Consider the following 26,295-nt stretch of genomic DNA (forward strand, 5'->3'; position numbering starts at 1 on the left):
GTGTCAGCTAACTTCCAAGTGCAGAATCTTCAGTCCTGCTGGGGATCCTTGAGCCCAGAACCCAGCTTGGCTTTTGATCTTTAAGCTGCACTGACAGGACCTGGGCCTGGACAGCAGGAGATGGGTCACTCGGTAATTCTGTTCTCTCGCTCTGGAGCACCTGGCATTGGGCGCTTTTGAAAGAGAAGATACTGGGCTATACAGATCATGGGTGTGACCCTGTATGGCCGTTCTTATGTTCTTCTAGGTATTAGTGTTACAAGGGCGCAGTTCAGCTCCAGAACTTTTAAACTTTTAAACTCTCCTACCTTTAAACTGTAATGAAACCTCCAGAACTCCCCAGATTTGCATCCCACACTGGGGTTCCAGCTGCCAGACCTCACCCAGGGTCCCACTGCCACCCCAGATCCCAGCTGCCAGCTCCAGGGGATCTCAGGCACTGGCTCAGCAAGCTTTGTGGATTTTACTGGTGCATGGGGGATGCTATTCTGGAATCCTGGGGTCCCCACCATCAGCTTTGCATCTGGTGCGCTGAAGCTGCCACCAGCTGTAGCCTCAGCTTGAGGTGATGTGCGGTGCAGATAGGGTAAGGCAGCTGGGGGCTCAGCTCAGCGCCCCCACCCTAAAAAAACTGTTCCAGCCTCACTGATGAAGACCCAGCCTATTATCGTGAGGGCAGGCCTTATAAAAATATTGGCAGCTAGTGACACCTAGTGGCCATGAGTGATATTGCACGGTATTTGGCCTTTTCCTGTAGAGTTTGAGACTATGAAAAATTGAGCTATTTCTTGCATTAACAAAGCCCATTCGAGTTCACTGCGCTTTCCTGCTGTCCCTTACGAGCTTGGTTTGGCTCCCTGCCCAGTTTGATTCAACTAGGGGAAAATGCAGATGATGTTCATGCTGTCTATATTATGCATCAGGCAGTGAGACCCCAATTTAAACCACACTTAACTGTTCCCCTTTGAATCAATGTTTTAGCTATAGTTGTGTGGACCCCACGCTCGGACTCTGCACTAACAGCCTCATTTTATATGTCAAAAAGAGACTCACTTCTCGCCACCAGAATATCCTGCACACTAGTCTCTGTCTGAAGTCTGAAAATTAAGCTGGTTCCTATGTGATTGCTGGGCCATGCGGGGACATCTGTTAGGGCAGCGTTAGGAACACAGCACTGACAGATTGTGTCCTCCGAGGTACTACCCCCCGCCCCTTAGGGTATCTGGGAGGTTACTGAAGCCAAAGCCACACGCCTGAACAGGTGACTGAGCAGCTACCTCAAACTAGGGATGATCCTGGGACCCTAAGGACTAGAAAGGAGCCCTTGGTCATCAAGTCCAGTAGCCTGCTGTGGGTGGCACCTCCATCGTATTATCCTGGAAATAAACATATCAAACACCATGTTAAAACTAATCTCATTGGGACACTGTTCCAGACCCTCCCTTATGTGATGGTTAAAAAGTTTCTAATTCCCAACCTAAGTTTGTTTGTGACCAGTTTATTCTGCCCCCCCGCTGCTGGTGTAGCAAGAGCCTTAGATGACAGAGCAACGAAGGGTCCTGTGGCACCTTATAGACTAACAGAAAAGTTTAGAGCATGAGCTTTCGTGAGTTAACTCACTTCTTCAGATGCTGGTCCTGGAAATCTGCAAGGCCAGGTATAAATAGGCCAGAGCAAGGCTGGGGATAACGAGGTTAGCTCAGTCAGGAAGGCTGAGTTGTATTGTCATCAGTAGATCTGGAGGTGTGAACTCCAAGAGAGGGGAAGCTGCTTTTGTATTTAGCCAGCCATTCACAGTCTTTGTTTAATCCTGAGCTGAGGGTATTGAACTTGCAGATGAATTGTAGCTCAGCAACTTCTCTTTGGAGTCTGTTCTTGAAATTTCTTTGCTGCAGGATAGCTACTTTTAAATCTGCTACTGTGTGTCCTGGGAGATTGAAGTGCTCTCCTATGGGTTTTTGTATATTGCCATTTCTGATGTCTGATTTGTGTGCATTTATTCTTTTACGTAGGGACTGTCCAGTTTGTCCGATGTGTACGGCAGAGGGGCATTGCTGGCACATGATGGCATAAATTACATTGGTAGATGTGCAGCTGAATGAGCCCACAATGGTGTGGCTGATCCTGTTAGGTCCTGTAATGATGTTGCTGGTGTGTATATGTGGGCAGAGCTGGCAACGAGGTTTGTTGCATGGATGGGTCCCTGAGATAGAGTGACTGTGGTGCGGTGTATAGTTGCTTGTTAGGATTTGTTTTAGGTTGGCAGGTTGTCTGTGAGCAATGATAGGTCTGCCTCCCAAGGCCTGTGAAAGTGGGGGATCATTGTCCAGGATGGGTTGTAGATCCCTGATGATGCGCTGTAGAGGTTTTAGTTGAGGACTGTAGGTGATGGCTAGTGGTGTTCTGTTGGTTTCTCTCTTGGGCTTGTCCTGTAGTAGGAGGCTTCGTGGCACACGTCTGGCTCTGTTGATTTGTTTTCTCACTTCCTCAGGTGGGTATTGCAGTCTCAGGAATGCTTGGTGCAGATCCTGTAGGTGTTTGTCTCTGTCGGAGGGGTTGGAACAAATGCGGTTATATCTAAGTGCTTGGCTGTAAACGATGGATCGTGTGGTGTGTCTGGGATGGAAGCTGGAGGCATGGAGGTAGGAGTAGCGGTCAGTGGGTTTACGGTACAGGGTGGTACTGATGTGTCCATTGTGTATAAGCACGGTAGTGTCAAGGAAGTGGATCTCCTGTGTAGATTGGTCCAGGCTGAGCTTGATGTTGGGGTGGAAGTTTTTGAAGTCCCCGTGGAATTCCTCCAGAGTCTCCTTCCCATGGGTCCAGATGATGAAGATGTCATCAATGTAGCGTAAATAGAGCCGGGGTGTTAGTGGACGAGAGTCGAGGAAGCGTTGTTCTAGGTCAGCCATGAAAATATTGGCATATTGAGGGGCCATGCGGGTACCCATAGCTGTGCCACTGATTTGAAGGTATATATTGTCACTGAATCTGAAATAGTTGTGTGGGAGTATAAAGTTGCAGAGCTCAGCCGCCAGATGTGCTGTAGCATCATCAGGGATACTGTTCCGGACAGCATTTATTCCATCTTTGTGTGGGATGTTGGTATACAGAGCCTCTACATCCATGGTTGCTAGGATAGTGTTTTCTGGTAGGTCACCAACGTATTGCAGTCTTCTCAGGAAGTCAGTGGTGTCGCGGAGGTAGCTGGGGGTGTTGGTGACATAGGGTCTGAGGAGAGAGTCCACATAACCAGACAGTCCTTCAGTGAGAGTGCCAATACTGGAGATGATGGGGCGTCCAGGATTTCCAGGCTTGTGGATTTTGGGTAGTAAGTAGAATAACCCTGGACGGGGCTCTAGAGGTGTGTTGGTGTAGATCTGTTCTTGTGCTTGTGTAGGGAGTGTCCTGAGCAGATGGTGTAGTTTTTTAGTGTATTCCTCGGTGGGGTCTGAGGAAAGTAGCCTGTAAAATCTGGTATTGCAGAGTTGTCTGGAAGCCTCCTTCTGGTAGTCAGACCTGTCCATGATGACAGTAGCTCCTCCTTTATCTGCCTCTTTGATTATAATGTCAGGGTTGCTTCTGAGGCTGTGGATGGCATTGCGTTCCGCACGACTGAGGTTGTGAGGCAAACGATGTTGTTTCTCCACAATTTCTGTCTGTGCGCGTCGGCGGAAGCATTCTATGTATAGGTCCAGACTGTTGTTTCTGCCCTCGGGAGGAGTCCACGTGGAGTTACTCTTCTTGTGCTGCTGGGAGGTTGTCTGTGTAATGGTGTGTTGGTCAGTGTTGTGTTGAAAGTATTCTTTGAGTCTGAGACGGCGAAAGTAGGCTTCCAGATCACCACAGAACTGTATCATGTTTGTGCGTGTGGTGGGGTTATCCCCAGCCTTACTCTGGCCTATTTATACCTGGCCTTGCAGATTTCCAGGACCAGCATCTGAAGAAGTGAGTTAACTCACGAAAGCTCATGCTCTAAACTTTTCTGTTAGTCTATAAGGTGCCACAGGACCCTTCGTTGCTCTACAGATCCAGACTAACACGGCTACCCCTCCGATATTAGATGACAGAGAGTGTGGAAGGCCCAAGCATCATCAACCATGCAGCATCTTGTAGGTTTTATTAGCTGCAACCTGGTGCTGGGACCAACTTTTGCAGCACAGGGGTGTTTGGTTTGAGGCCTTCTCTGTGGTTAGCAGCTGCACCAATGCTTGTGGGGCCTCAGCCCAGCTGGCAGTGGGATGTGCTTGCATACCCCGCACACGTAGGCGTGGGTCAGCCCCATGGAGGGGCATCTCGACCAGTAAACGGAGAAAGAATGTTTCTCCTGTGCGGCCCTAGCTGAGAGCCAGCTGCCTTTTCGCTCACGCTACAGCAGCGCGGGCGCAGACCTGCTGAGGTCTCAGGTTCGAGCCCGCCTGTGGGCGGTGACGCCAGGACGCAGCGTGGTCCAGCTCCGCCCGGGGATGCAGCACGTCCGCCTCCATCTGCCGGGGCCGGACGGGCGCGCACGTGGTGCACGGGCTGGGTTCATCGCAGGGGAGCCCCGCCCCAGGGTGACCCCGCTACGTGCTCTGGCCGGGTTCCCCCGGGAACAGCCGCTCCGCCCTGTTCAAGGGGAGACCTGGGGCTGGGCGGGCCCAGCAGCCCGGCTTGCGCCGACCGCCGCTAAAGGCGTCCTGGCACGACCCAAGCGAGAGGACTACAACTCCCAGAGCCCCCTGCGGGGCAGAGGGCTTCACACTCCCTAGTGGGCGGGCCCTTCCAGGCAAGACCGCCCTCTGATTGAACAAGACAAAAGGTAAGACCCGCCTTTGCCGCGCTATGAGTGGTCTCGTCTGGAGCGACGGGCCCCCCTCTGGCCCTCTCTGATTGGGTAGAGTGTAGGCGAGCACCCTCCTCCCCTCAGGACCTTAGTGATTGGCTATAGAAGTCTGATTGCTCCTCCCACGTTCTGTGATTGGTCCCGCCCCTTGTCCGCGGGTGTGCACCGGGCATTGGTGGCTGCGGGCTGGGGCTGCGCCGGGCGGGCGTGCAGGGAGCCGGCGGCTCTGTGTGCGCGGGGAGCGCGGAGCTGCGGCGGGCATGAGGTACTGGGGAAGGGGCGGGAAGGGGCAGGAGGCTCGAAGAAAGGGGTGGGGCAACGGGAGGGGGCCCATAGGGCTGGGGGTGGAGGGTGGTTGGGGAGGGGGATATGGGGCTGGGGGTTGGATGGAGGAGGGGCCCATAGGGCTGGGGGGTGTCTAGGGGAGGGGGTGAATACAGGAGGGGGCCCATAGGGCGGGGGTGTGGAGGGTGGCTTGGGTAGGGGGCAGGAGGAGGATATGGGGATGGAGGGGTGGATGGAGGAGAGGCCCATAGGGCGGGGGTGTGGAGGGTGGCTAGGGCAGAGGGATATGGGGCTGGGGGTTGGATGGAGGAGGGACCCATAGGGCTGGAGGTGGAGGGGGATATGGGGCTGGGGCTTGGATGAGGGAGGGGCCCATGGGGGCAAAGGGGGATATGGGGCTGGGGCTTGGATGAGGGAGGGGCCCATGGGGGTGAAGGGTGGTTAGGGGAGTGGGTGCATAGAGTAGGAGGCACATAGAGCTGGGGGGTGGAGGAGGATATGGGGGTGGGGAATAAAAGAGGGGCCCATAGGGCTGTGGGAGGGCTTCAGAGGAGGGAGAAGGCATGAGGGCTGGAGGGGGAATGAGCTGATGTTGGGGTGGGGGTCCAGGGGCAGGGGAGTGGAAGCAGTGGGGCATGAGGGAGCAGGGCAGCACAACATGTGAATTTTTAGCAGCTGGCATAAGTCCAGGGCTATGAAAACTGAGAGGTGCAGGAGAGACTTGGCTGGAGGCTGGGGCAGGCATGCTGAGAATGGGCGTGGGCTGGTCCTGGGACAGGCTTGGGTCTCTGGAACAGAGGAAGGGCCTGAGCCTGCCTGTGGGAATCAGGGGTGGGGTAGGAATGTCAGGGGTGTGGGGAAGGAAAGGGGGTTGGGCAGGCGTGGGGGGAACAGGAAGAGTGACACGAACCAGCTCCTGAGTGCTAAGCTCCAAGGAGCCGGAAGAGTGCTGGCTGGGGGGGGGGGGGGGTGTGGGCGGGGGGACATCTGCTGGGGTGCATGGGGCCTGTGGATGCGGGGGGCAGGTTCCAGTGGGGATATGGTGGCGTTCAGGCACTGGCGCAGGAGCGGGTATATCGGTTTGCACGGCTGTTTGCAAGCAAACCGCTCCGAACCCGGTGAGCGTTAGGACTGGTGTGTGGGGACAAATTCAGGCCCCATTGAGGGTTTGTGAGGATGTCGTCCCAGCCACTCTGGGGCTTTGTGGTCTCTGGCAGTCGGAGCCTGTGGAGCCTTTCCTGGTGGGATGATCTTGGCTTTGAAACCAAAAATAGTTCTTCCAACTTGCCAAGCAGCTGGCATCCTTGGCGCTCTGACGCCTGGCGATCCGGCAGCCTCCCGACGTGTTCCACACGTCAGTAGTCTTACGGAATCCCGCCATCCGCTCGTGCGCTGGCGAGAGGATCGGGGGCTCAGGCTAAGCGTCCCCCCCCCCCAGACCACACACCCCTGCAGAGGCAGCCTGGGTCACTTGAGGCAGCAGACGCCATAGCCTGCCAGCGCGGTTTCCTCCTTCGGCGGCGGTGTTGTTGGGGGAGTGGGTGGGGGGCTCTCGGGGTTGCGAGGTGTGGAAGACACGAATGCGTGACTGCATCAGCATCACCATCTCCATTGCTGTATCCCTCACGCCTCCTCACCATTGCCATGGCAACCTCCTATTGATGGTGTATTTTTAGAGGAGGAAAACACTGTTGGGTGAAGGAGGGAGGGGATCCAATCGGGTGGGCGTTGAGGCCAGGCTCCGGGTTTGGGTTTCTTGGCTTGTCATCCTTAAGCAGAAAGAATTAACTCTTCAGTGTCCTCTGAAGTGGAGTATTTCACGTTCCAATCCCGGTGTTTTGTAAGGGTGTCTGTGCTGCTGGTGGGTTCAGAAATGTGAAATACATGCCTAGAATATAAATACATTCATGTATAATCTTTGTCCCTTGCTGCTGTGATACACCCACGTCAATCGTGCATAGCGTAGACATGAATATTCAAGTGCAAAGCTACCTGGCTGTTTTTTCCATTGGATTAAACAGCCCAACTCCTTCATGCTAGGTCAGGGGTGGGCAATAACTTGGGGGGGTGGGAGGGGAGCAGCCCAAGAATTTGATAAGTGGTCAAGGGCTGTGCTCTTCTGTGATGTTAATGGAGGCGGTGTGGGGTCTGGGAGGGAGTTGGGGTAAAGGAGGGGGTTGTGACCTGGGGCAGGGTTTGCGGGGGAGTTTGGGTTCCTGGTGGTGGTGGTGGGGGGATTCTGACCTGGAGGAAAGGCAGAAGGAGGGGCTCACAGTCCAGAGAAGACCCAGTTGGATAGCTACAGGCCTGCAAACCTGTGTCATGTCTCTGCATGAGGGACCCAAGTCTCCCCTATTGGAGTAATCAGAGCTTGGAAAAGAGTTCCAGTGGTGACAGCATCCGTATTGGTCCAATTCTTCCTAGCCCTGGCGGGATGTGAGAGGACCTGATTTTAGGGGCTATCTTGCTTTGTTCCTCCATCTCCACTTTAGTTCCAGCAAGTGTTTTGCAGTCAAAAAGCTGCTAGACTGGCAGACCACTAGATAGGCCAAGGGTGTGCAAAGTATGTGTGCGTGGGGTGGGGGGGGGGGAGCTAAAATTTTATAAGGGGGGTGCAGCATGATCTGCTGCTGGGTCTCAGGCTCATCCTTCTCATTAAAAATGCTGAAATATGTAGCTGGTTTTGTGGCTGTGTGTTCCCAGTTATATAACAAAGTTTTTACATTCTACAGCGTTATGTACTTACACCTGCCAAAAGGTGGTTGTTTTTTAACTGAAACTTCTGTCAGTTTTGATGAGATGAGACGGGGGAGCAGGGGGGGCTGCTAGCTGCAGGGTTGAAAAGTGTCTCCGACCATTCTTGATACGACAGCTTCTCACATCATGCAAAAATGTGGTTGTGATGATGGTGGGTGGAAGTGTTAGTCGGCGGTTGGGTGCCAGGGTCACGATTGTTTGCCCCATTGGAGTGAGGAAAAATTGCTCTATGCTCCTGGAAGTTTCGGTTCCCGGGTTTTGTAGAGATGTCATTTATTTCTAGCACTGGCCCTAGAAATGGTCTCTAAGGTACTTAAAGTCTGGTCTGGATCTGCCCAGACCTCGGACGAGCGTACCTTTTGTCTCTTGTTATTTCTCCTCTTTTCTCCCTTAATAATAAAAGTTAATTCCAATGAGAAATTTTTTCTGCCTCTGTTTTGCAGTGGCCCTCGAGCTCCGGGGATGGAACTGTGCCACTGTCTTACCTGGGGTAAGAGTGGGACAGCGTTTGCTGGGCAGATCTGTGACGTGGGGAGGAAAGCCAGGAGATTTCCTGTACTGGCACCAGAACACAATAGGGAAGTGGTAGAACAGATTCTCCAGGGTCCACCGGGGGATAGTAAATTCATCCTGTGTGCGAAGGGGCACCAGACGCTTCCGCATAATGCAATTTCATTGTTTATCGCCAGATAACCTTCTAAAGGTAGCAGCACTCCTGTGCTCTGAGCTGTACCAGGCAGCAGTAATGGGACTCTTCTCGTTTTCACCGCTGCTGTTGAATAGGCTGAGCAGCAATGGAACAATCGACAGCTGTAGCAGTCTGCCGCTCCGCGGAAAAGCTGTGAACAGCCACAGCAGCTCCTGGGACAGTTCACCGAGGAGAAGGGCTTAAAAATGAATAAATTGGAGGACGTTGAGGGGGCGTGGGCGGAGTAGTTGTAGCCAGGAGGTGGGGGAAGGGTAGAGTAGCTGGCTGCTTGTTCCCTCCTTCCCCATGTGGTGCACCCCAACATCCTCTGTTCCTAGCAGTTGGGGGTACTATTACTGTATTAGTGTTACTCAGCTTACGTGGAAGTGGTGCCTTGGCTCCTGGCCAGTGTTCTCTGTAAGCTGAGCACTTGGGCAGCCCGGTTGGTTAGCAGAGTGCCCACAGCTAGCAGCAGTTGTTTTGACCGGTGGTGCACATACCTTGGTGCACATGACAAAATGTGTTCCACCTATGGATGGGAAAAATTCGAGGGAACCCCTTACTGGGCCTCTGTGCGCCAGGGGCTGTACAAACTCAGAGTGGATGGTCCCTGCCCCAAACAGCTGTCAGGCAAAGCGGGTGTTTCCCCCTTTGTGGCTGGTGGATTCACCCCAAAGCTAGCAGGGGCTGGGCACAGTTTTCAAGCCCGTAGCGCAATGAATGTCTGTGCTGCAGGTCGGCTTTGACGAGGGTGAAGAAATCTGGTTTGTTTCTTCCCCTCTGGCCTGGTGCTTTCACCACCGCAGTTCCGTGTGCCCCCTGCAGGCCAAGCTCTTCTTCAGGGGCCTGGTCCTGTGAGGCAGCTGAGCAGCCCCAATACCCCCTGGAGCTGCGAACGCGCTGAGCCGTTTGTGTCGGCCGTGAGAGCAGGACCCGGACCGGTGCGCCCCCTAGGGGAGACGCAGCAGAGGCAGCTCTCTTGCCGGGCTGGCTGGGCCAGCATCTCAGAGCACATGAGCTGTCCAGTGAAAGGCACTGGTGCGGCAGCAGGGCTGTGAGAGTCGGGGGCTGCAGTTTTTTCACTGTCCTATCTGACAGAGCTAGTCTGGCAAAGCTTCATAGCATAGACCTGGCCTCAGCAGGTCGCCGGCTCGGGCTGTAACCTGGAGGCAGAGTTCTCCTGCCCACGTAGGAGGCGCTGGCCTTGGGACGGGGGGTGGTTAATATGGGGGCAGAGGATGCTGGACAGGGGCTGGCAGTTAACCTGTGGTGCCCGGAGCGTGCTGCCTTTCTCCCACGTGATGTGATGGGACAGACGTTTCTCCCCCTCTCCCGCCGAAGTGGCGCATGTGCTCTGGGAAATGAAGACGCGCTGGCTGGGACCCCCTGGAGGCCTTGTGGCCTGCTGCTTGGGTACTCTGGGGTGAGCCGCAGCCTCTGCTGGGCCCTGTCCTGAAGCTGGGGGATCCGGGGGCAGGCCGGCTGCCAGTCTGTGATGTGCGGTGTGTACCACAGGAGCCTGGAGGAGGTTTTCCCGGGGGGAAGGGGGCTCATGGCTTCCGGGGAGCTGGTGGGTACAGCTGGGACCTGCAGCAGAAAAAGTCAGTTTTCCTCACAGGTCAGTCCCTGCTAGTGGTGTGACCAAGGGCCTGAGGCTTTGAGCCCTCCGTGACTGTCCCGTTTTCTTCCCAACAGGTAGGTGAGAGCCCTGCGTGTCTGAGCAAGGCAGCATGGCAAGTAAGTATTTCCCAGTGAGGGCCTCACGGGCGGGGAGGGGGAAGGGCTGTCGGGCTCCTCTCCGAGAGGCGGGTAGGGAACTGTCTGGGCGGCCTTGGCTAACAGAGGCGGGGCTGTGCCACAGCCCTTTCTAGAATCAGAGGCTGGAGGGATGGCTCTGTCCCCTGAGCATCACTATGCTGCAGAGTCAGAGCCTGTTGTGCAGTCGAGCCATCGGGTCAGTTTCTGGTTCCTCTTGTGTGGCTGTGACACCCCTGGCTCCCCACCACCCCGCATGGCTCAGCCTGGCTCAGTCTCTGTCCCCATGCCCGGGTGGGCCCGGCTCACCGGCTGATAATCCCAGTTGTTCACAGAGTCCGGCTCCTCTTTTCTCGCAGCGCACTGGGGGCTGCCTCTGCCTGCTCAGCTTTCCAGGCCGTGCGGAGCTGGGGTCTGTTACTTGGGCTCCCTAGGATGTGGCGCTCCGTTGTGCGCCCAGGACGCCGCTTCTTGGGATTTCCTGGGAGCGTGGCTGGGGCAGATCGGCGTGTCACGTGGGCTTTGCTGACCAGCTGGGAGAGGAGGCGACCCAGGCCCTGTGGTTGGTGTGCAAGCTGAGTAGCCGGCTGAGACAGTGGCTGCTCGGACTAGTGAGCTGTGCTGCGATCGTATCGAGAGCCCGATGGTTCAGCCTGACAAGGCTGGGTGGAAAAATCCTGTCTCATCTTTAAAGAGCGACACTGAATCCTCCCCCCTTGCTCTTGTGTGCGGCCTGGAGGTTCTGACATCAGGGATCTCTCTGGGCTCTGCTTGGGGATACCAGGATCCAGAGCTGATAGTGGAGACAGTCATCTAGCTGAGTCAGCAGGCAGAGCCCGGAGACCAGGGCTGCTGTGGGCCGGGTATGTATCGGTATTGTGCTGGGGGGAGGCCAAGTGCAGGAGCAGGAGGGAGATTTCTGTGGGTTCTTCTGGGTTCTACCATTAGTGGTTTGTCACCTTGTACCAGGGTGGAAGGGCCCACCTCTCCCCACAGCTGGTCATCCTCGTGTCATCTTTGCTCCGCCGCTGCCAGGTTCTCTGTAAGCTGAGCGCTTCGGCAGTTGCCCCAAAGAGATTCAGGTGCTGCCCAGCTGCTTAGCAGAACACCCACAGCCGGCACCGTGCATGTCTGGTGGTGCACATCCCCCATGCCTCCGTGCACACAACAAAATTTATTCTATCCCTGGATGGAAAAATTACAGGGAACCCTGCTCCCACGAATACCCCAGCTCTGGCCTCCCACCCTGGAACCCGGCTCAATGTCTTTCTGGCTGTAGGAGCTGCTGTACACAGCAGCTGCTGAGCAGGGCCGTGTGCCTGGACTGAGAGCTGGAGAAGCCGGGGGGCGGGGGAACTGAAATAACACAAACCGCGGCTTACGTCTGTAGATAAGGCCTTGGTTGCAGGAGCTGTCTCTTGGTTTCTGTGGCCCTGCATCTGTTGGCCCCCGGGCCATTGCATCCAATTAGCATGCTGCTACACTGCAGCCGCGGTGCTGTGCCTTTCTGTCTAACGCCTGAAAGACAGGTCGCGGTGTATTGCGATAGCAAAGTGAAGTACGGCTGACATGGGCCATGGGAGCTGTTGGGATAATCGTTGCTCACTCTACCTGCTGTTAAGCACTGGATGCATTGAAAGAAATCCGCTGGGGATGCCAAGTAACCCTTAACCCTCACTGCCCTTTGCTGTGTCAGTGCCTCTTTCATTGTGCCAGCGCGCCTGTGTACGCAGGGGTCTCGTCAGAGGCACACAGGACCCTGCTGTTAGCTCACGGCGTGCCTTTGAACACCTGCCCCCAATCCAGTTTGGGGGCGGTGCTTGTTCCCCTTTACCCTGTAGAATGGTGAGGGGCAACTGAGGCTCGCGAGTGGGCTGCCAGATTGTCATAACCCAGACACTGTCCCAGGACAGGGCTGTTTTGTGAGCTGCGCTTGCCTGCCTAGAAGTTGCAGGGATGCCAGTTGAACTGCAGCATCCCTTTGATTGGCTGCACAGCTCTCACCGTCAAGGCTGTGTCCAATCAGCATGCACCTCGCTTCCTCTTTGGTTGCTTTCCGTGAGTGTCACGTTAGTAATACTGGCAGGAGGAACACTACCTGGGTGGAAGCCAGTGGAATCTGGCAACCCTGCCCGTGAGTAACTCCAAACAAACTGTCTCATGGGCCACACATAGGAGGCCAGTGGGCCACAGGTTGCCTGCTGCTGCTTGCATTGCCCTTCCCCCTTGTATGCAAGCGACGCCAGGGCTGATCTTCCAGCCTGTCTCTGACACTCCATCTTTACTCTCACTAGGACTGTCTGCAAAGACAATACCTAGGAGGCTCCCATTTGCCTGATAAGAACGGCCATCCTGGGTCAAACCAAAGGTCCACCCAGTCCAGTAGCCTGTCTGCTGACAGTGGCCAGTGCCGGGTGCCCCAGAGGGGGTGGACCAAAGACAATGGTCAGGCAATTTGCCTCCTGCCATCTGTCTCCAGCCTCTGATAATCAGAGGCCAGGGACACCATTCCTACCCGTGGCTAATAGCCTTTTATGGACCTAACCTCCATGAATTTGTCGAGCTCCTTCTTAAATTCTGTTACAGTCCTACCCTTCACAGTCTCCTCCGATAAGTAGCCTGTGGTCATTAGGGATGTTAAGGGTTAAATGGTAAGCCTGGTCCTACAGGGATGAAGTTAACTGGTTACGGCCAGGGTGCTGCTCCACGGGTGGTAGGTGCCCTAGCCTGGCCAGAGCAGCCCTCATCCAAGGAACGCTGTGGGAAAGGCTCTGCAGCCAGCTAGAGCAGCCCCTTAAGTGGTTAACTGGTTAAATATAATGTTTAACCAGTTAACTAAGTAACTGGGATTTTATATCCCTTGTGGTGATGACGCTCTGCAGCCCTGCCTTGTTCTTTGTAGCGGTGTCTTAGCATTCCCCTCTTATAGCATGTGTGACTTCTTGCTGGTCCTTGTGGGCTCTGGCCAAGGAGAGCTTTTGTGAAGGCACTAGCATTCCAAGCTGGGCTAGAACAGTGACTTCCATTGTGTTCCTTGGGGATCCATGGAAGGATTGAGCCTTTGCTTCTCTTATTGAAGCTCTTATTTATGTGGTTTTTTGTTTTTTGCTTTTTATTTTTTTTTCTCGTTGTAGAAGCCGGTACAGCCCCGTGGCTGTCCCAGAGCAGGGAATGGGGCAGGTGGGCAGGTTGCTCAGTGGTGGAAGGCTCTCAAAGCTGAGGTCCAGAAAACAGGCTTGTCGCTTCGGGAAACACAAAGGGAAGCTCAGAGGAGCTCAGCGTGAGCGTGCCAATGTGAGGAGCAGGAAGTGAGATGCGCTCCGGAAAGACGGGTTCGGTCGAAGCAGGAGGTGGAGGGGCTGGTGCCAAGAAGGGATCTCGAGAGGTCATCAAGTCCAGTTCCCTGCCCTCTCGGCAGAACTAATCACCGTCCATTGATGTGCGGGGAGAGACCTCCAGGGTATGAAGGCTCAAGAGCGGAGGACAGCCAAAGCTGACCCAGCAACCGATCCCTGCACCGTCTGCTCAGTACAAGCCTGTTAACCTGGTCGGTGCTTCTCTCGGGACAGCTCCCTCACCACCACCCCGATCAAGCTCCTTCACAAAGACCTGGAGCCTGCATGAGATGCACTTGATGACCTGTAAAATAATCTCTCTGTTGCCCTTGTTTCTGTAAATCTGCTACTCTGGGCTGGTATTGCAGCTGGCTCGCGTCTTTGTATAATAAAGTGGATTCTGGAGAAAAGTCAGTGTAACTCTCATCCTTCATGTTGTTCTCTGTTACCCACGTCGAGGTGCTTGCAGTGACTCTGGAGCAGGAGTACCAGCCTCAGAACAGATGGCTGAAACCTAAGGCACAAACCCCTAATTGCTCGAAAATCTAGGTTTCACCGATTAGTAAGCATAAACTTCTTAGGCGCTATCACAGCCCTAACATGGAGTTACAGACCGACCCTTGCGGTACTCCCAGGTGAAGGTACCTTTGTGATGGTCCCTGACACCAAAAATCACAGCAACATTCAGGTTCCTTGTTCTAAAGGGCCCGTCATTTACCACACATCACTTGCACCTTAGCTCTCACACTGGGGACAACACTTGCAGTAACCAACTATCTAAATAGTTATTAAGTAGACAAGGAAACGAGCTATTTATGTGTTAAGGCAGGTAAACATACGAACACAAATGAGCTACCATCTTCGGTTTCAAGAGGTAATAGCAACTTCTATAAAAAGCAAGTTGTATGTGTCCTTTAGGGCTAACCTGGGCAAAACTCCGGGGATCTTTCTTATGCCTAGAAAATCTTGATTCCAACGTCCAAGGAGCATAAAGGTCCAGGTCTTCCATGCTAGGCATATTTCTTCCTATTCCTCCAAGCGTTCTGAGTTGTGTACCCAGCTGGTGGGAGAATCCACTGGCATGACGCATCTTTGGGGGGGGAAACGGGCAGAGTAACAAATATCTTTTGTTCTCTTTAATGGCCCACCATAGTCCATCCGGTGTTGATGGGACTCCCTCTAGGCCAGGACGAAATACCCTGTCGGTGACGGCACTTGAGGTTAATCTCTCTCTCCTGCCTGGTGAGTTTCAGAGAATCTTACAATACAAGTGCTTCAACGTTACTTACAGCATTTGTACCCCATGTTGTAAAGTGAGATTAATACATGCAGCAACTCACAAGCATTCAGTAAAGTCTAAGCATGTTCTTAAATTCTAATACCCAATTTTACCAGCGTTAATGCGCAGGTGAGCCAGACTGCTTCCAACTACGTATTTGTCTGTGTTCTGTTGAGACACAAGGATCTTATCATGAGCTTCCACTTGGTCTGCCAGTATCACAATCCACACAGCAGCTGTTCTTTCCTCACTAGAGGAAATATGAATATACCACGGGGAGGAAAGTGATGCAGTAACCCATCAGGCGTATCCCATCGTGCCCAGAAGATGGTGGCACGTACCAGCCGTAATTGCTAGTACACCTCAATGCCTCCGGAGTAGGATACTCCATAAAACCACTCGCCCTGACAGGCTGAAAGTAGGAAAATGAAGGTCACATGAAAACATGCGGCGTAATCTTGCCACCAGTACAGCAACAAAGGATTCCTCGGTAAAGAGAAGGAACGGTTTTAGTTGACTGCTAGCACGAGTCTCCCTCCTTGTCCTGCCCTTAGAAAGTGTCTGCACGGAGCACTTGTTACCTGGGCAGCTTGCAGGTTGACCAACTGTTTCGTGTGTACCCGAAGGGTCCGGGATGTTTGACCATTCTCCTGTGTGCTCTGAGCACCGTGGGTACGTGGTATGCTCCTCCCATGATCCCCAGTGAGTGGGACCCCTTGCCATGCACACGTTCAGGGCACGCAATCGGTCTGTGGGTTCCACTGACTGGGGCCATCCTGGTTATTGAAATCCCTGAATTTTCGCTCTGCTGCTTTGGCTGCCCTGAGCACATGCTGCTGCATGGAAGGCTGTGCCATTGCAAGAGTCTGAAGCCCAGCCCTAAACTGGGCCTCTCGGGACAAATAACTGCCCTTGAGAGCGAGCTGCAAGGGCAGTGGCTACTCTTCTGCAAGCGATTGGCACTCTCCTCCTGATGGGCTGGTGCTTGCCCAGTGAGGCTAGTCCACAGCACTAAAATGTGCCCTTCCTTGCTAGGAAGTTGGGCAGCTACAGCTGCTCCTCCATAGGTGCTCTTGAACCACTTGGTTTCCCCAACCTGTAGCCTGGGGTGGACCCAAAGTGGGGCTTCATCTTGTGCGTGTCTTCCTTGTGTACTGCACAGATCCAGCCATGGGCAGGGCAGGAGCCTGAGCCTTGCAGCCGACCTGGCGTGGGCTGCTGGGTGTAGCTCCCTGCAGGTCTTGTGAGGGCTCTTCTGTGCTTCGTAGCAGCTGTCAGATGCACCTTGGGATGGCTTCTGCAGAGCTCCTGCTGGCCCCTTTCCTGAGCTGAGTGCGCCCTGGTTTGAGAAGGGGAACAGGAAATGAAGCCAACCTCCGGAGAGCGACGGGTGCTTGGCCTCTTCTCCTGCAGTCCCCCTGGGATCACAGAGCCTCTTAGACTCTCCCCCAGCTGCCGCGTCCGGGTGGGAGCGTGGGCTTGGAGGGAGAGCGCCACGCTGACCTGTTGGTACTGAGACCGGCACCGTTCCCTGCTGCGGTTACTGGGGTGCTGTCTGGTGCAGACGCCCACTGAGCCGCTGGCTTGTCACCTCGCTGCAGCAGGGGCTGAGGATGACATAGACAAGGCCTGCGGAAGGCCCCCTCCCCTTTCCTCAGAGGGCGGTGCCTCTGAATTGAGTCCTTGCTCGTTATTGGCTCTGGCGGCTGATAGATGCATGTGCTTTGGGTCTCCTGGGCAGTGGTGCATCTGCTGGCCAGTGGAGGGCTCGGTCCCTCTGCCTTGGGGGCACCTGTTCCTCTATCCATGCTGCTGCCCTGTGCCCCGGGACTGTGTCTTGTCATGGCCCTTAAGGGTCAGCAGCATAGTGGTACCAGCCGAGCTCTGGTCCTCTGTCACAGTGGGCGCTTTGCCTGTAATCCAGGCCATTGAAACGGACACACACGTTCTTGTAAGGCACTGGGACCGGTGGTACAGGGTGGCTGGAGTGGAGGTTTCCTGTGGCGTTAGACAGGAGCCCGCAGGAGGGTGATACTGCGGCAGGATGCCCTCCGCAGCGGCAAAGGGCGGCGTTGTAGCATGAACAATACGCACCGGGGTGACTAAAATCCCCCCTGAGGTGTGGCCAATGGCCCCATTGCTGAGGCTGGTAGTGGTCATGGCCCAGAGCCCCTCTGCCACATTGATGCGGTTGATCCCAGACTGAGTGCTATTCTTCAGCCTCACCTCTCTGCCCCCTCGCTGCACTGGCTCTCCCGGGACGGAGGGTGGGACAGACGACAGCACTGCAGGCTTGAAGTGACAAAGAACCCCCCACGTGTTCCCTTCGGTCTCCTAAAGCCCTGCTTGTGAACCTCTCTTCCCGTCGTCCTCCTCAGCCCAGCCCAGGGTTCCATCACGCCAGGTCCGGCCAGCTTGGTCCTAGCAGACGACAACCCATAAGTGGCTCTTGGCCATAACTGCCACTACCCGTAAGCAGCTGCTCCGCTCTGGTTTTGCCCTCTCACTGGTAGGAACGTCGTGCCTCCTGGCTAGCAGGACTGGGTGGGCTCTAGCCCCAGCCTGACGGGGCCCTGTGGTAGCCAGAAGCTGCTGGTTGGACTGTGGTGGGACTGGGTGCACAGGGTTCCTTCCTCCTCAGCACCTCTCTGCATTGTGTGTTTCAGTTTTCCTGGGGGCCAAGAACGCCCACTCGGTTCTCAAGCGCTTCCCCCGCGCCAACAGCTTCCTGGAGGAGTTCCGCCAGGGCACCATCGAGCGGGAGTGCATCGAGGAGATCTGCAGCTATGAGGAGGTCAAGGAGGTGTTTGAGAACAAGGAGAAAACGGTAGGTGGGGGCGGGGGGGAGGGGCTGTGGGGCCCAGAGCCCGACTGGTGGGAGGACTCAAGGCCTGAGGTGGGGGTGAGGGAGATGAAGGGGAAAGAGAGGGGATTGCCCTGCCCTCAAGGTGGTTTGTCCCCTGGATCTCAGCAGGAAGCCTGGGCTCAGCTTTCCGTTGCATACCTCTCCCATGCAACGCCATCTCCTCTTCCCGGTGCGTCCGCCCTGGGAGCTGTGGTGGTGGCGTGGCCACCGTGTGGTCCTGGCGTGCGCTCTGCGCCCCGGACTAACCAGGGCAGGAGTTGGGGCTAGCCTGGGGGTCCCTCAGCCGCTTGCTGCTGCTAGGGTGAGGGCCCAGAGCCCTGTGCACTGGTTCCCATGACGCTTCAGCGGCTGGCTCCGTGGTTTAAGCCCTGCGGGAGGTGGTGGGACAGTTCTGCCTTGGCTGCACTGTGGAGGTTGGGCGCGTGAGGGAGCCGGGCGCTGCTCAGCCAGGAGAGCCTGTGACTGGTGCTTGCTTGTTGCCCGCTGCAGATGGAGTTCTGGAAAGGGTACACCAACTCGGTCTACTCGGTCAAGGACCCCGGGCAGGGCACGGAGCGGTCAGACGCCATGTACGTGGTGGTGCCTCTCCTGGGCGTGGCCCTGCTGATTGTTATTGCCCTGTTCATCCTCTGGAGGTGCCAGCTGCAGAAGGCGACACGCCACCGCCCCTCCTACGCCCAGAACCGTTACTTGGCCAGCCGAGCTGGCCGCAGCCTCCCCAGGGTCATGGTATACCGCGAGACCTCTCACAGCCAGGGGGAAGGGCAGAGCCAGCGTGAGCCCAGCGGCCGGGCGCCTGCTGACAGCTGGCCACGAGGCAGCTCCCAGTTGAACGGTGCTCTTCACCCGCCGGAGCACTCCGCCTCCGTCCTCTCCAGACTGTCCAGTGCCACCCCGCCCCCGTCCTACGAGGAGGTGACCGGGCACCCGGAGAGCAGCAGCGGGGAGGAAACCAGCATCACCTATAACGACCCGCCGCCCAAGTACGAAGAGATAGTGGGCGCGGCCCCGGCCTGGGGCAAATAGCGGGGCCTGCACCCGGACCCTCCTTCCGGTGCGATTCCCTCTCACTTTGGCTAGCCGATGCCGTCACGGAAAAGCCTTACCTCCTTTGCTCACCAAAAATGACTGTCCCTCGCGCACCCGAGTCCCGGTGGGGGTGCAGTGGGAAGCAGCCGCCGGTGCAAGGTGGCGCAAGCCCTGGAATTCCCTCTCCCGCAGCCACAATCCAGTCACACAGGCTCTGTGTGGAGAGGGCCCTGCCCCCGAGAGGCACCCCTGTGATTGCTGGGGTAAAGGGCTCTCCCAGCAGTGGCTGGCTGGGGGTTCCTCTCTCTGCATCCCTCCCTTCCTTTGCTATGGGGAGAGCAGAGCAGCATGAACAAAACCCTCCAGAGATGGTGCTTTCTGCCCCCACGCCCGAGCAGGCGGCGGTGGCCCTCGCAGAAGCAGGGAGGGGCGCTCTGGCATGCTAGGCAGGGAAGATGGCCCCGCCAGCTCTTTCCCACAAGTGCCGTACCAGCCGGTGAGTGGCAGAGTGTCGCTGGCCCCGTGGCCGTTCTCCTCAGCACGTTCAAGCCCCAAAACAGGCGTCGTGCCATTCTGCCAGTGAAAGCGCTGCCCCCGTGGCCACAGCCCTGCTGCTTGTGCACTGGCTGCCCCTGGCAGCCCGGCGCTGCGGCACACACAGCTGTGGGACCGGCCCTCAGAGAGGGAAGATGGATTGTGTCTCGGGAACCATGTTGGTCCTATGTCTGGGGGATCTTTGGTGTGGCAGAGGGCAGGGGACGGTCACTGCTTACTTGCTTAGCACTGCCAGTTGATTCGGCCTTTGGAAGAGTGACTTCTCCTGGCTTTCTAGTGCACGTGGAAATGCCAAACACAAGAGATCCCGGCACAGCAGGGGCGGGAACGGATCCACCCTCCAGCTCTGTGGCCCGGCCCCGGGGGACAGAAGCAGTTGGAATCAGTTTTGCTTTTCTCAGTTCATTCTGCGGTCTCCCAAGGGAAGGGCCTGCCCCCAGGGAGGCGCTCTGCGCGCCGGTGTTTTATTTCCCAAGATTGCCTGTGCAGAGAATGTCTTTAGCTGGGGGGACCTGGTGCCCCTGTCTGTGACCGCTGCTTAATGGAACATGTCCGCCCTAGGGATGACCCCTCTGTACCTCTCCTGATGGGCCGGGACTGTCCTCCTTTGCCTCCTGTCTGTGGCTGAGGGGGGTGGACTCTCTGTCCTTTTGCCCTGCAAGACAGCAGATTTTTAAGGTTCTTCCCTTTCTTTAAAGGTGGGGATGTCCTCTCCTCCTTGACGTTCACCCGTTCCTTCACCCACCCCAGCTCTGACCTCTGCCAGCGTCTCTCCCATCAACTGGATGCAGCTAACGAGGCTGCTGTTCCATCCCCTTCCCTGTCCCACTATGCCCCAGCCTCTAGCTTCATCTGCGCGGGCTGTTGGGGAACCATCTGCAGAAAGGGCGGTGTTGAACGACAGTCTCCCCTGGCTGGAGGCAGGTGCATTACAGCATCCTTTCCCCATGTCCGTTCATCCTGCTTGGCAGCTCTGCCTCTGTGGGCCTTTCAGCTCTGCAAGGTGAGGGGTGTGAGACTGTTCTCCTCCGAGGCAAGGCTCACAGGCTGCTCCGTGCTGAGGCAGGCTGCTGTGCAGACCCTGGGGCATCTCTGGGGTTGGTGAGCTGGGAGTCGACTGGGGACCTGAAGGCTTGGTGTACCTTCTGGGCCAGGCGAGCATGTCCTTCTTCAACACCTTGTGCTGCCCTTTGTTGCCTTCGGGGGCTCAGCTGGCAGGGCAGAGCTGGAGGAGGCAGGAGATGCAGAGGAACAAGGAAAAGGTGGGAGGGGAATTGTGGGTGAACTTGCCCTTGTGAAGTAAAATGGGGGAAGGAGGAACCCAAAGCCATCCAGGCCATAACTCAGAGGAAGTCAGCTGCTTTGACTAGCCAGCTCAGGTGTTTCACAATGCTTCTGTTAAGCAGGAAGTGTTGTGTGTGCTGTGGGGGCAGGGGGTTAGGAGCTGGTCCCTCATCCTTCCCCAGCCTCTCCAGAAGCTGGCTTGGCCGTATGGGTAGGAAGCGTTTTCTGCACGGTGCTTGTCTGAGACAAGCCGCTACCTCTCTTCACAACGGTGGCTCTGTGTGAGGGTCCCTTGTTCTCAGGGCACCGTGCTGTGTAGGTGGCCAAGTGGTCAGATCTCCTGGGACTTCTGGCCAGGTGTGACTGGACAGAGAGAGAAGAAACATCGCAAATGTATGGCACATGCATGTTGCGGGGCAGACTGTGGTTCAGGATAGGCCGGGGAGCCAGGCGGTCTGGGCTGTGTTCCTGGCTCTCTCATGGATGCACAGTTTGATGTTGGGACAATCACTTACCCTCTTTGTGCTTCAGTTTCCTCATCCACAGGGACAGCATCTCACGGGGTGTTTTGAGGCTCAGTTAGTTGCCTGGAAAGTGCTTTGAGATCTTTGGGTCCAGGTACGAAAGGGTCCAGCGAAGGGTAAATGGGCAGAGCATAGGAAAGGTCCATGTAAGATTCTGCAGGTTCTCTGGAGCTCCTGCTGCCTGCAGAGGACAACGCAGTGAGATTACACCCTTTTCCTTGCAGGTTTAAGAGTGTTTTGGTGCCTGGAATGGACTACATTCTCTGGGGGCTCTGCATAAGGGCTGCGTTGAACTTCAGGCTCTAGGGTGAGCAGTGTAAAACCAGAACGCACCCTCAGACCTTCTCCAGTTGCAGTGCACGCTTCCCGTCCCAGCTTCCATCGGCAATAGCAGACATCAGGACCCAGGCTGCTCCCTGCCTGTGTGCTGGGGGCCATTTCCAAATGCCTGGAAAGTGCAGAAATGGAGGGTGTGGGCAAGTTTGCTAAGACCTGGATCTTTCCGAATTTGTCAGCATTTTTTAAAAAGAGGCAGTGTCAGGCCACTGATCATGTTGGATTTTCGAAATATCCTTTCCTTCCCTCCCCCGCCCCCCAAGCAGTTTTCTAGTCCCTGGCTTTTTAGTGGGGTTGGAGCACAGAGAACAGAACATCAGTAATTACAAAGAACAAACACCATAAATAATTACAGAAAGCAGCTTCTTTAACCAGTGGACCAAATTTTCAGCTCTTCTGAAGGCACAACTCCCTTCTCATTCACCAGCAGCGAATTTGGCTGCAACGTGGAAGGTCCACCTTTGTTATCGTTTCCTTGAGGGCTTTTGCCTCACTCCAGATTCTTTCCTTCCCGTCTCCAGAAAACAGTAGCACAACGAGGACAGTAAAATCGGAGAGAAACGGCAGCAATGGAAAGGTTTAATGAAATAAATACCCTCTGAGCCCACTCCTCCACGAAATCTTTCAATCCCTTCGGCAACCCTGTGATTGCAAAAGGTGCCCCATTGTGCTAAGGCAGAGAAGCCAGGCAGACAGCGTGATGTGAAAGTCACCTGTGGGGGGGTAGCTGTGAAGTGCACCCAGCACACAAATAGTATTCAGGGAAGGCTGTTGGCTGTTGGGAACGCAAATGTTGTTAATAGCCTGGCAGGCTAATTCTGTGTGGTGGGGTCTGCTTTTTAACTTCATGGCGTCCCCTTGTCACAGCGGCTTTGGAAGAGGAGCTGAGTGCAGCTTACTGGAGCCAAACAGTGATTTGGTTCTGTTACTTTGCAATGCATCCATGGTGACTGGGTAGTGCTCCTGAGTCACACACTGTTTGTGCCCTGACTGGCACTGGGACCCACAGCTCACGCTTGGGATAGGCTGAGGGAATGAACTGCCTGTATGCCTGTTGCATGCCATCTTGGAAAGAATCGAGTTCCTTCTCTGGGTTGCACCTCCAGTTGGCTCCACAACCCTGCTGATGAGTTCCACGCCGCAGGAGCTCTGTTTTGCGTGGTGAGGGGCTCCTGCTCTCTGCCTCGTACCTCACCTTGGTCTTGTTGACAGCCTCACCATGTGGTGGTCTCACTGTGCTAGTATTGAATTGCCCAGCACTGCCATCCTTGCAACGTTATGAGCACAAATTTTTCCCCCAACATGCGCGTGAAAGGACATTTCAGCTGGGTGGCAACTCCCGTCACTACATATACCTCTGAACTGTCCCAGGTTTGCCTGGGGCCCAAGCACACCCCTGGGCTCACGCCTTCAGGCCGGACAATGTTGGACAGCAGAAAGGTGGACTCAGGAAACCGAGGGTCAGAGAAAATCTGGTTTCTGTTCCAGAGGCAGCTGCCTGCACTACCGTTCGTTGTGTCCCTCTCCCTGTGGGTCTGTGTCCCCCATGTGGGCTGTAGCGGGCTGAGAGGTATATATGGTTGATAGTAGAGTGAGGATCCATCAATGCTTGAAAAGGAACAGAGGGACCTGAATGGGAACTTCTTCCCCTCTCTCTCTCTCTGTTCTGTTCACACTTATTAACCCTGCAGTTTGTATTCTGTACAACCTGGTCTATTTCTGTGCCAAAACAGTATTTATTAAAAAAACCCACTGTCAAAAGTGTTTAGTGTAACTTTTCCTTTTAGCCTAATGAACCTCTTGGGTCTGGGAGCTCAGCCCCCGTTTAGCATGGAGTTCTTTCTTGTGGGGCCCACTCCTGCCTTGCACCTTGTGGAGTCACTACCTCAGTGCAAAGTGAAGCACTATGAAGTCACCAGAGTACCATTTTTCATGCCCATTACACTAGTGTAAATAGCTATGTGAGGCTGAAGGGTTCCAGTGAACTTTCTAAGGTGGAGGTTGGTAAACTCAGCTTGAAAAGGAAGGGCTGAAGAGCTCTGTGCCCAGGCCTGGAGCTGGCACTGAGCTTCGAGAGAGCAGGAACAACATGAAATTCATCTTTGAAATTGCTGACGGACTGCTGTGCTAGAAACACAGGGAGTCCCGCACTGACTGGAGTCTGTTAAACCCTTCCTAGGGCACCAGGGATGAAAACCAGAAGGAAAGGGTGTTGGTTGACTGGATGTTCAGCCCAGGGAAGTAACTGACTTTATGCAGCGAGTAGCGCTAATGAGCGAGGCCCCAGGGGTTCTTGGGTAATATTGATTGGCTACAGCTGTAGCCCAGGAGGGAACAGCTGCCATGTGCTTCCGAGCAGCATCCCAGGCTATGCCATGGTGATGTGGGGGGAGATTTCCGCAGGGGCCTGTCAGGCGCTGAAGTCCCCTTGACTTTTGGCGGGACTTATGCCCCCAAGTTGCTGGGGTATCTTTGAGACTGTCCCCTGGAAACAGCAGGAGGGGGCACCTTGAGGGTTATTTTAAGCCTGTTTATCAGACTCTGCTGCCAGGAATGAAATCTCAAGCCCCTGGTTCCAGGAAGATGATTCAGAACTCCTTGAAACTGGCCACAGCTTTCTGGGGTCTCATAGCACTGAGCAGGCAGCAAGCCTCTGGTGTGCTCAAGGTTCACAGGTAAAAACTTTCCACCCATTGCTGAGCCTTTCTGAGGGCATTTCCAGAGATTGTTTAGGGACTCCATAGGCCAGCTGAGGCCTGGTGCCTGGGCTTTTGTTTGGTTTAAACATTTCCCAGCTATGTCTGTTGCCCACCTGAGGGCATGCCCCTGCTGGAGTATCTCAAAGTAAAACTGACTAGAAATGCGCCACTGAAAATGACTGCTATTCATTATCCAGGGCAGGGATGGGGCGGGGGGGAGGGGGCGGCATGAGTGTCCCCCCTACGTGTCAGTGGGCTGCAGCAGCCTGTGCCCCACTGGGGTTCTACCGTCAGCCCGATGGCCCCCCTTTGTGTCCTCCTCTCCCACACGGCTCACATACACTGGAGCACCAGAAACACATGTACCTGCTGCTTCTGCTCCTTCCCAGAGCTGGAACACTGGGAACAGCTGATTCATGGCCTTCCATCTCTGGGAGGGAGGTGGAGGAGTTGAGAGGGAGAGAAGATGAGGGTCTGTGCAACTCCTCTGAAAGTGCAGGGAGGGAAAAGGGAGGCATAGGAAGCACAGGGCTCTGGTGTGTGAGGCTAGGGTGCAACTGCAGGTCTGGGGACCACAGGTGGAGCCCTAGTCGGCTGCGTGTTTCCTGGCCGCAGGCTGCCCACCACTGGGCCGGGGTAAAAGAGTCAAAAAAAAGTAGACTGCAATGCAGGGGGGGAAGACAATCCGAGGGTAACATCCTTTAATTTCCATGCTCTAGGCTGCCATTGACCATCGGTTCTGAGCAGCTCCGAGAGCCCAGTCCCATTTTCAGTATCTATTTTAACCCGACCGCGCCCCTTTTCATGCCAAAACCCCATGTTGCTGAGAAGGATTTTCATGAAATGGGAGCGAGTTTGTGGAGTGGAGGATGGGGGAAATTACCAGCCACGTTCCTCGGGCCTAGCACTGTGATACAGGAGGGAGCTGACGCTACCCCATGGCATCTCCAGAAAGCATTGTCTTCTTACACCGATGCTCCTCTAGCTAATGCACCACCCCAGCCGAGAGCCCTCTGTTGCCTCTTTCCCACCTCCAGTCTTCACGCTCCTTCTTTCACACTTAGATTGGAAGGTCTTTGGGCACAGGGGTCAGGGTTCCCACTCGTTTTTGTTCCAACCATGGGTGGAGTAAATTTTAGGTGCACCACCAATAAACACACATGCTCCCAGCTGTGGGTGCTCTGCTAATCCTCTGGGTGGTACTTGAACCTCTTCTGGGTGGCTGTCCAAAGGCTCAGCTTAGTGGCCACCTGTGTTCTGTGTGTCTTTTTGTTCTCTTCATCGGATCCCCAGCAGCGTGAGGGCCTGCTCCAGGACTGGAGAGGGCAAGCACTATGACAATCCAAACAACGTCCTTAGGCAGAGCTGCAAGCGGGCTCCAGGGAACGAGAGAAGAGCATTGTCTTACAGCCCTTATAGGAGAGAGAACGCCTAGTGGTTAAAGCACGAGGCATGCCGGCTTTATTTCTGTTCCTGACTCTGCTCTGGCGAAGTGTTCGTACACCCGTCAGGTCCCCTGGTCCATCAGAAGGCAGCTCCATCTTCTCAGGGACTGCGGGAGAGGATAGGTCAGAGTGGGTTAGACCATTGGCCTGGTAAACTCAGGGTTGTGAGCTCAGCCTTGAAGGAGGCTTTTCAAAGTTCTGGGATGGGTCCTGCTGTCAGTGCCAGGAACGAGACGTGACGACTTTCCCAAGCTCCCTTCCAGCTCTATGGGCGATGTATCTCTCCATGTTTCCAGTCATTAGTGGATGTAAAACACCAGGGGCCCCACCAAGGCACAGCAGTGTACCGCCGTGGAGAGTTAGCTGTTCGCAACGCCAGGTGCTAGTGCTGTGTGCAACTCTCCAGACAGGAGGCTGGAGGGGAAAAAGGCTGAACATATTGTGTGCGCAACAAGCTAAGTGGATTTCTAGCTCCCTCAGAAAAGAAGACAGGTGCTAATTAGCCACCTGTCATGTCTCATTAACAGGCCCTTCTGTCTCTTTAAAACAATGAAGGACAGCTGCTTCAGCCAGCCAATCCCACAACTTTCCTGCAGGCTGAGCTGCCAAAATGGGAGGGATCAGGACCTCAGG

The 26,295-nt window shown here is 55.2% G+C and overlaps 1 protein-coding gene across 4 annotated transcripts; it reads left to right on the forward strand.

The window, feature by feature from the left end:
• The first annotated feature begins 4,991 nt into the window (after positions 1-4,991).
• PRRG3 (proline rich and Gla domain 3) lies at positions 4,992-23,261 on the forward strand. Of its 4 annotated transcripts, XM_075007897.1 has the most exons (5): positions 4,992-5,090; positions 8,311-8,357; positions 10,251-10,292; positions 17,591-17,751; positions 18,280-23,261. In XM_075007897.1, exons 3-5 carry the CDS (start codon positions 10,286-10,288, stop codon positions 18,814-18,816), a joined length of 705 nt encoding a protein of 234 aa, XP_074863998.1. In that variant the 5' UTR covers positions 4,992-5,090; positions 8,311-8,357; positions 10,251-10,285; the 3' UTR covers positions 18,817-23,261. The 4 variants fall into 4 exon arrangements, 2 of the variants coding, with proteins under 2 accessions (XP_074863998.1, XP_074863997.1); XR_012647313.1 differs by lacking the exons at positions 17,591-17,751; positions 18,280-23,261 and adding an exon at positions 13,445-14,049; XM_075007896.1 differs by lacking the exon at positions 8,311-8,357 and having other exon boundaries at positions 5,028-5,090.
• The last annotated feature ends 3,034 nt before the right edge of the window (positions 23,262-26,295 follow it).

The sequence above is a fragment of the Carettochelys insculpta genome, chromosome 13 (genome assembly GCF_033958435.1).
Source record: "Carettochelys insculpta isolate YL-2023 chromosome 13, ASM3395843v1, whole genome shotgun sequence".
Classification (NCBI taxonomy): Eukaryota; Metazoa; Chordata; order Testudines; family Carettochelyidae; genus Carettochelys; species Carettochelys insculpta.

Excerpts from the sequence above, each read along its gene's own strand:
- PRRG3 (XM_075007897.1), top strand. Across the intron at positions 17,752-18,279 it reads TTGAGAACAAGGAGAAAACG|ATGGAGTTCTGGAAAGGGTA; the intron begins GTAGGTGGGGGC and ends TGCCCGCTGCAG.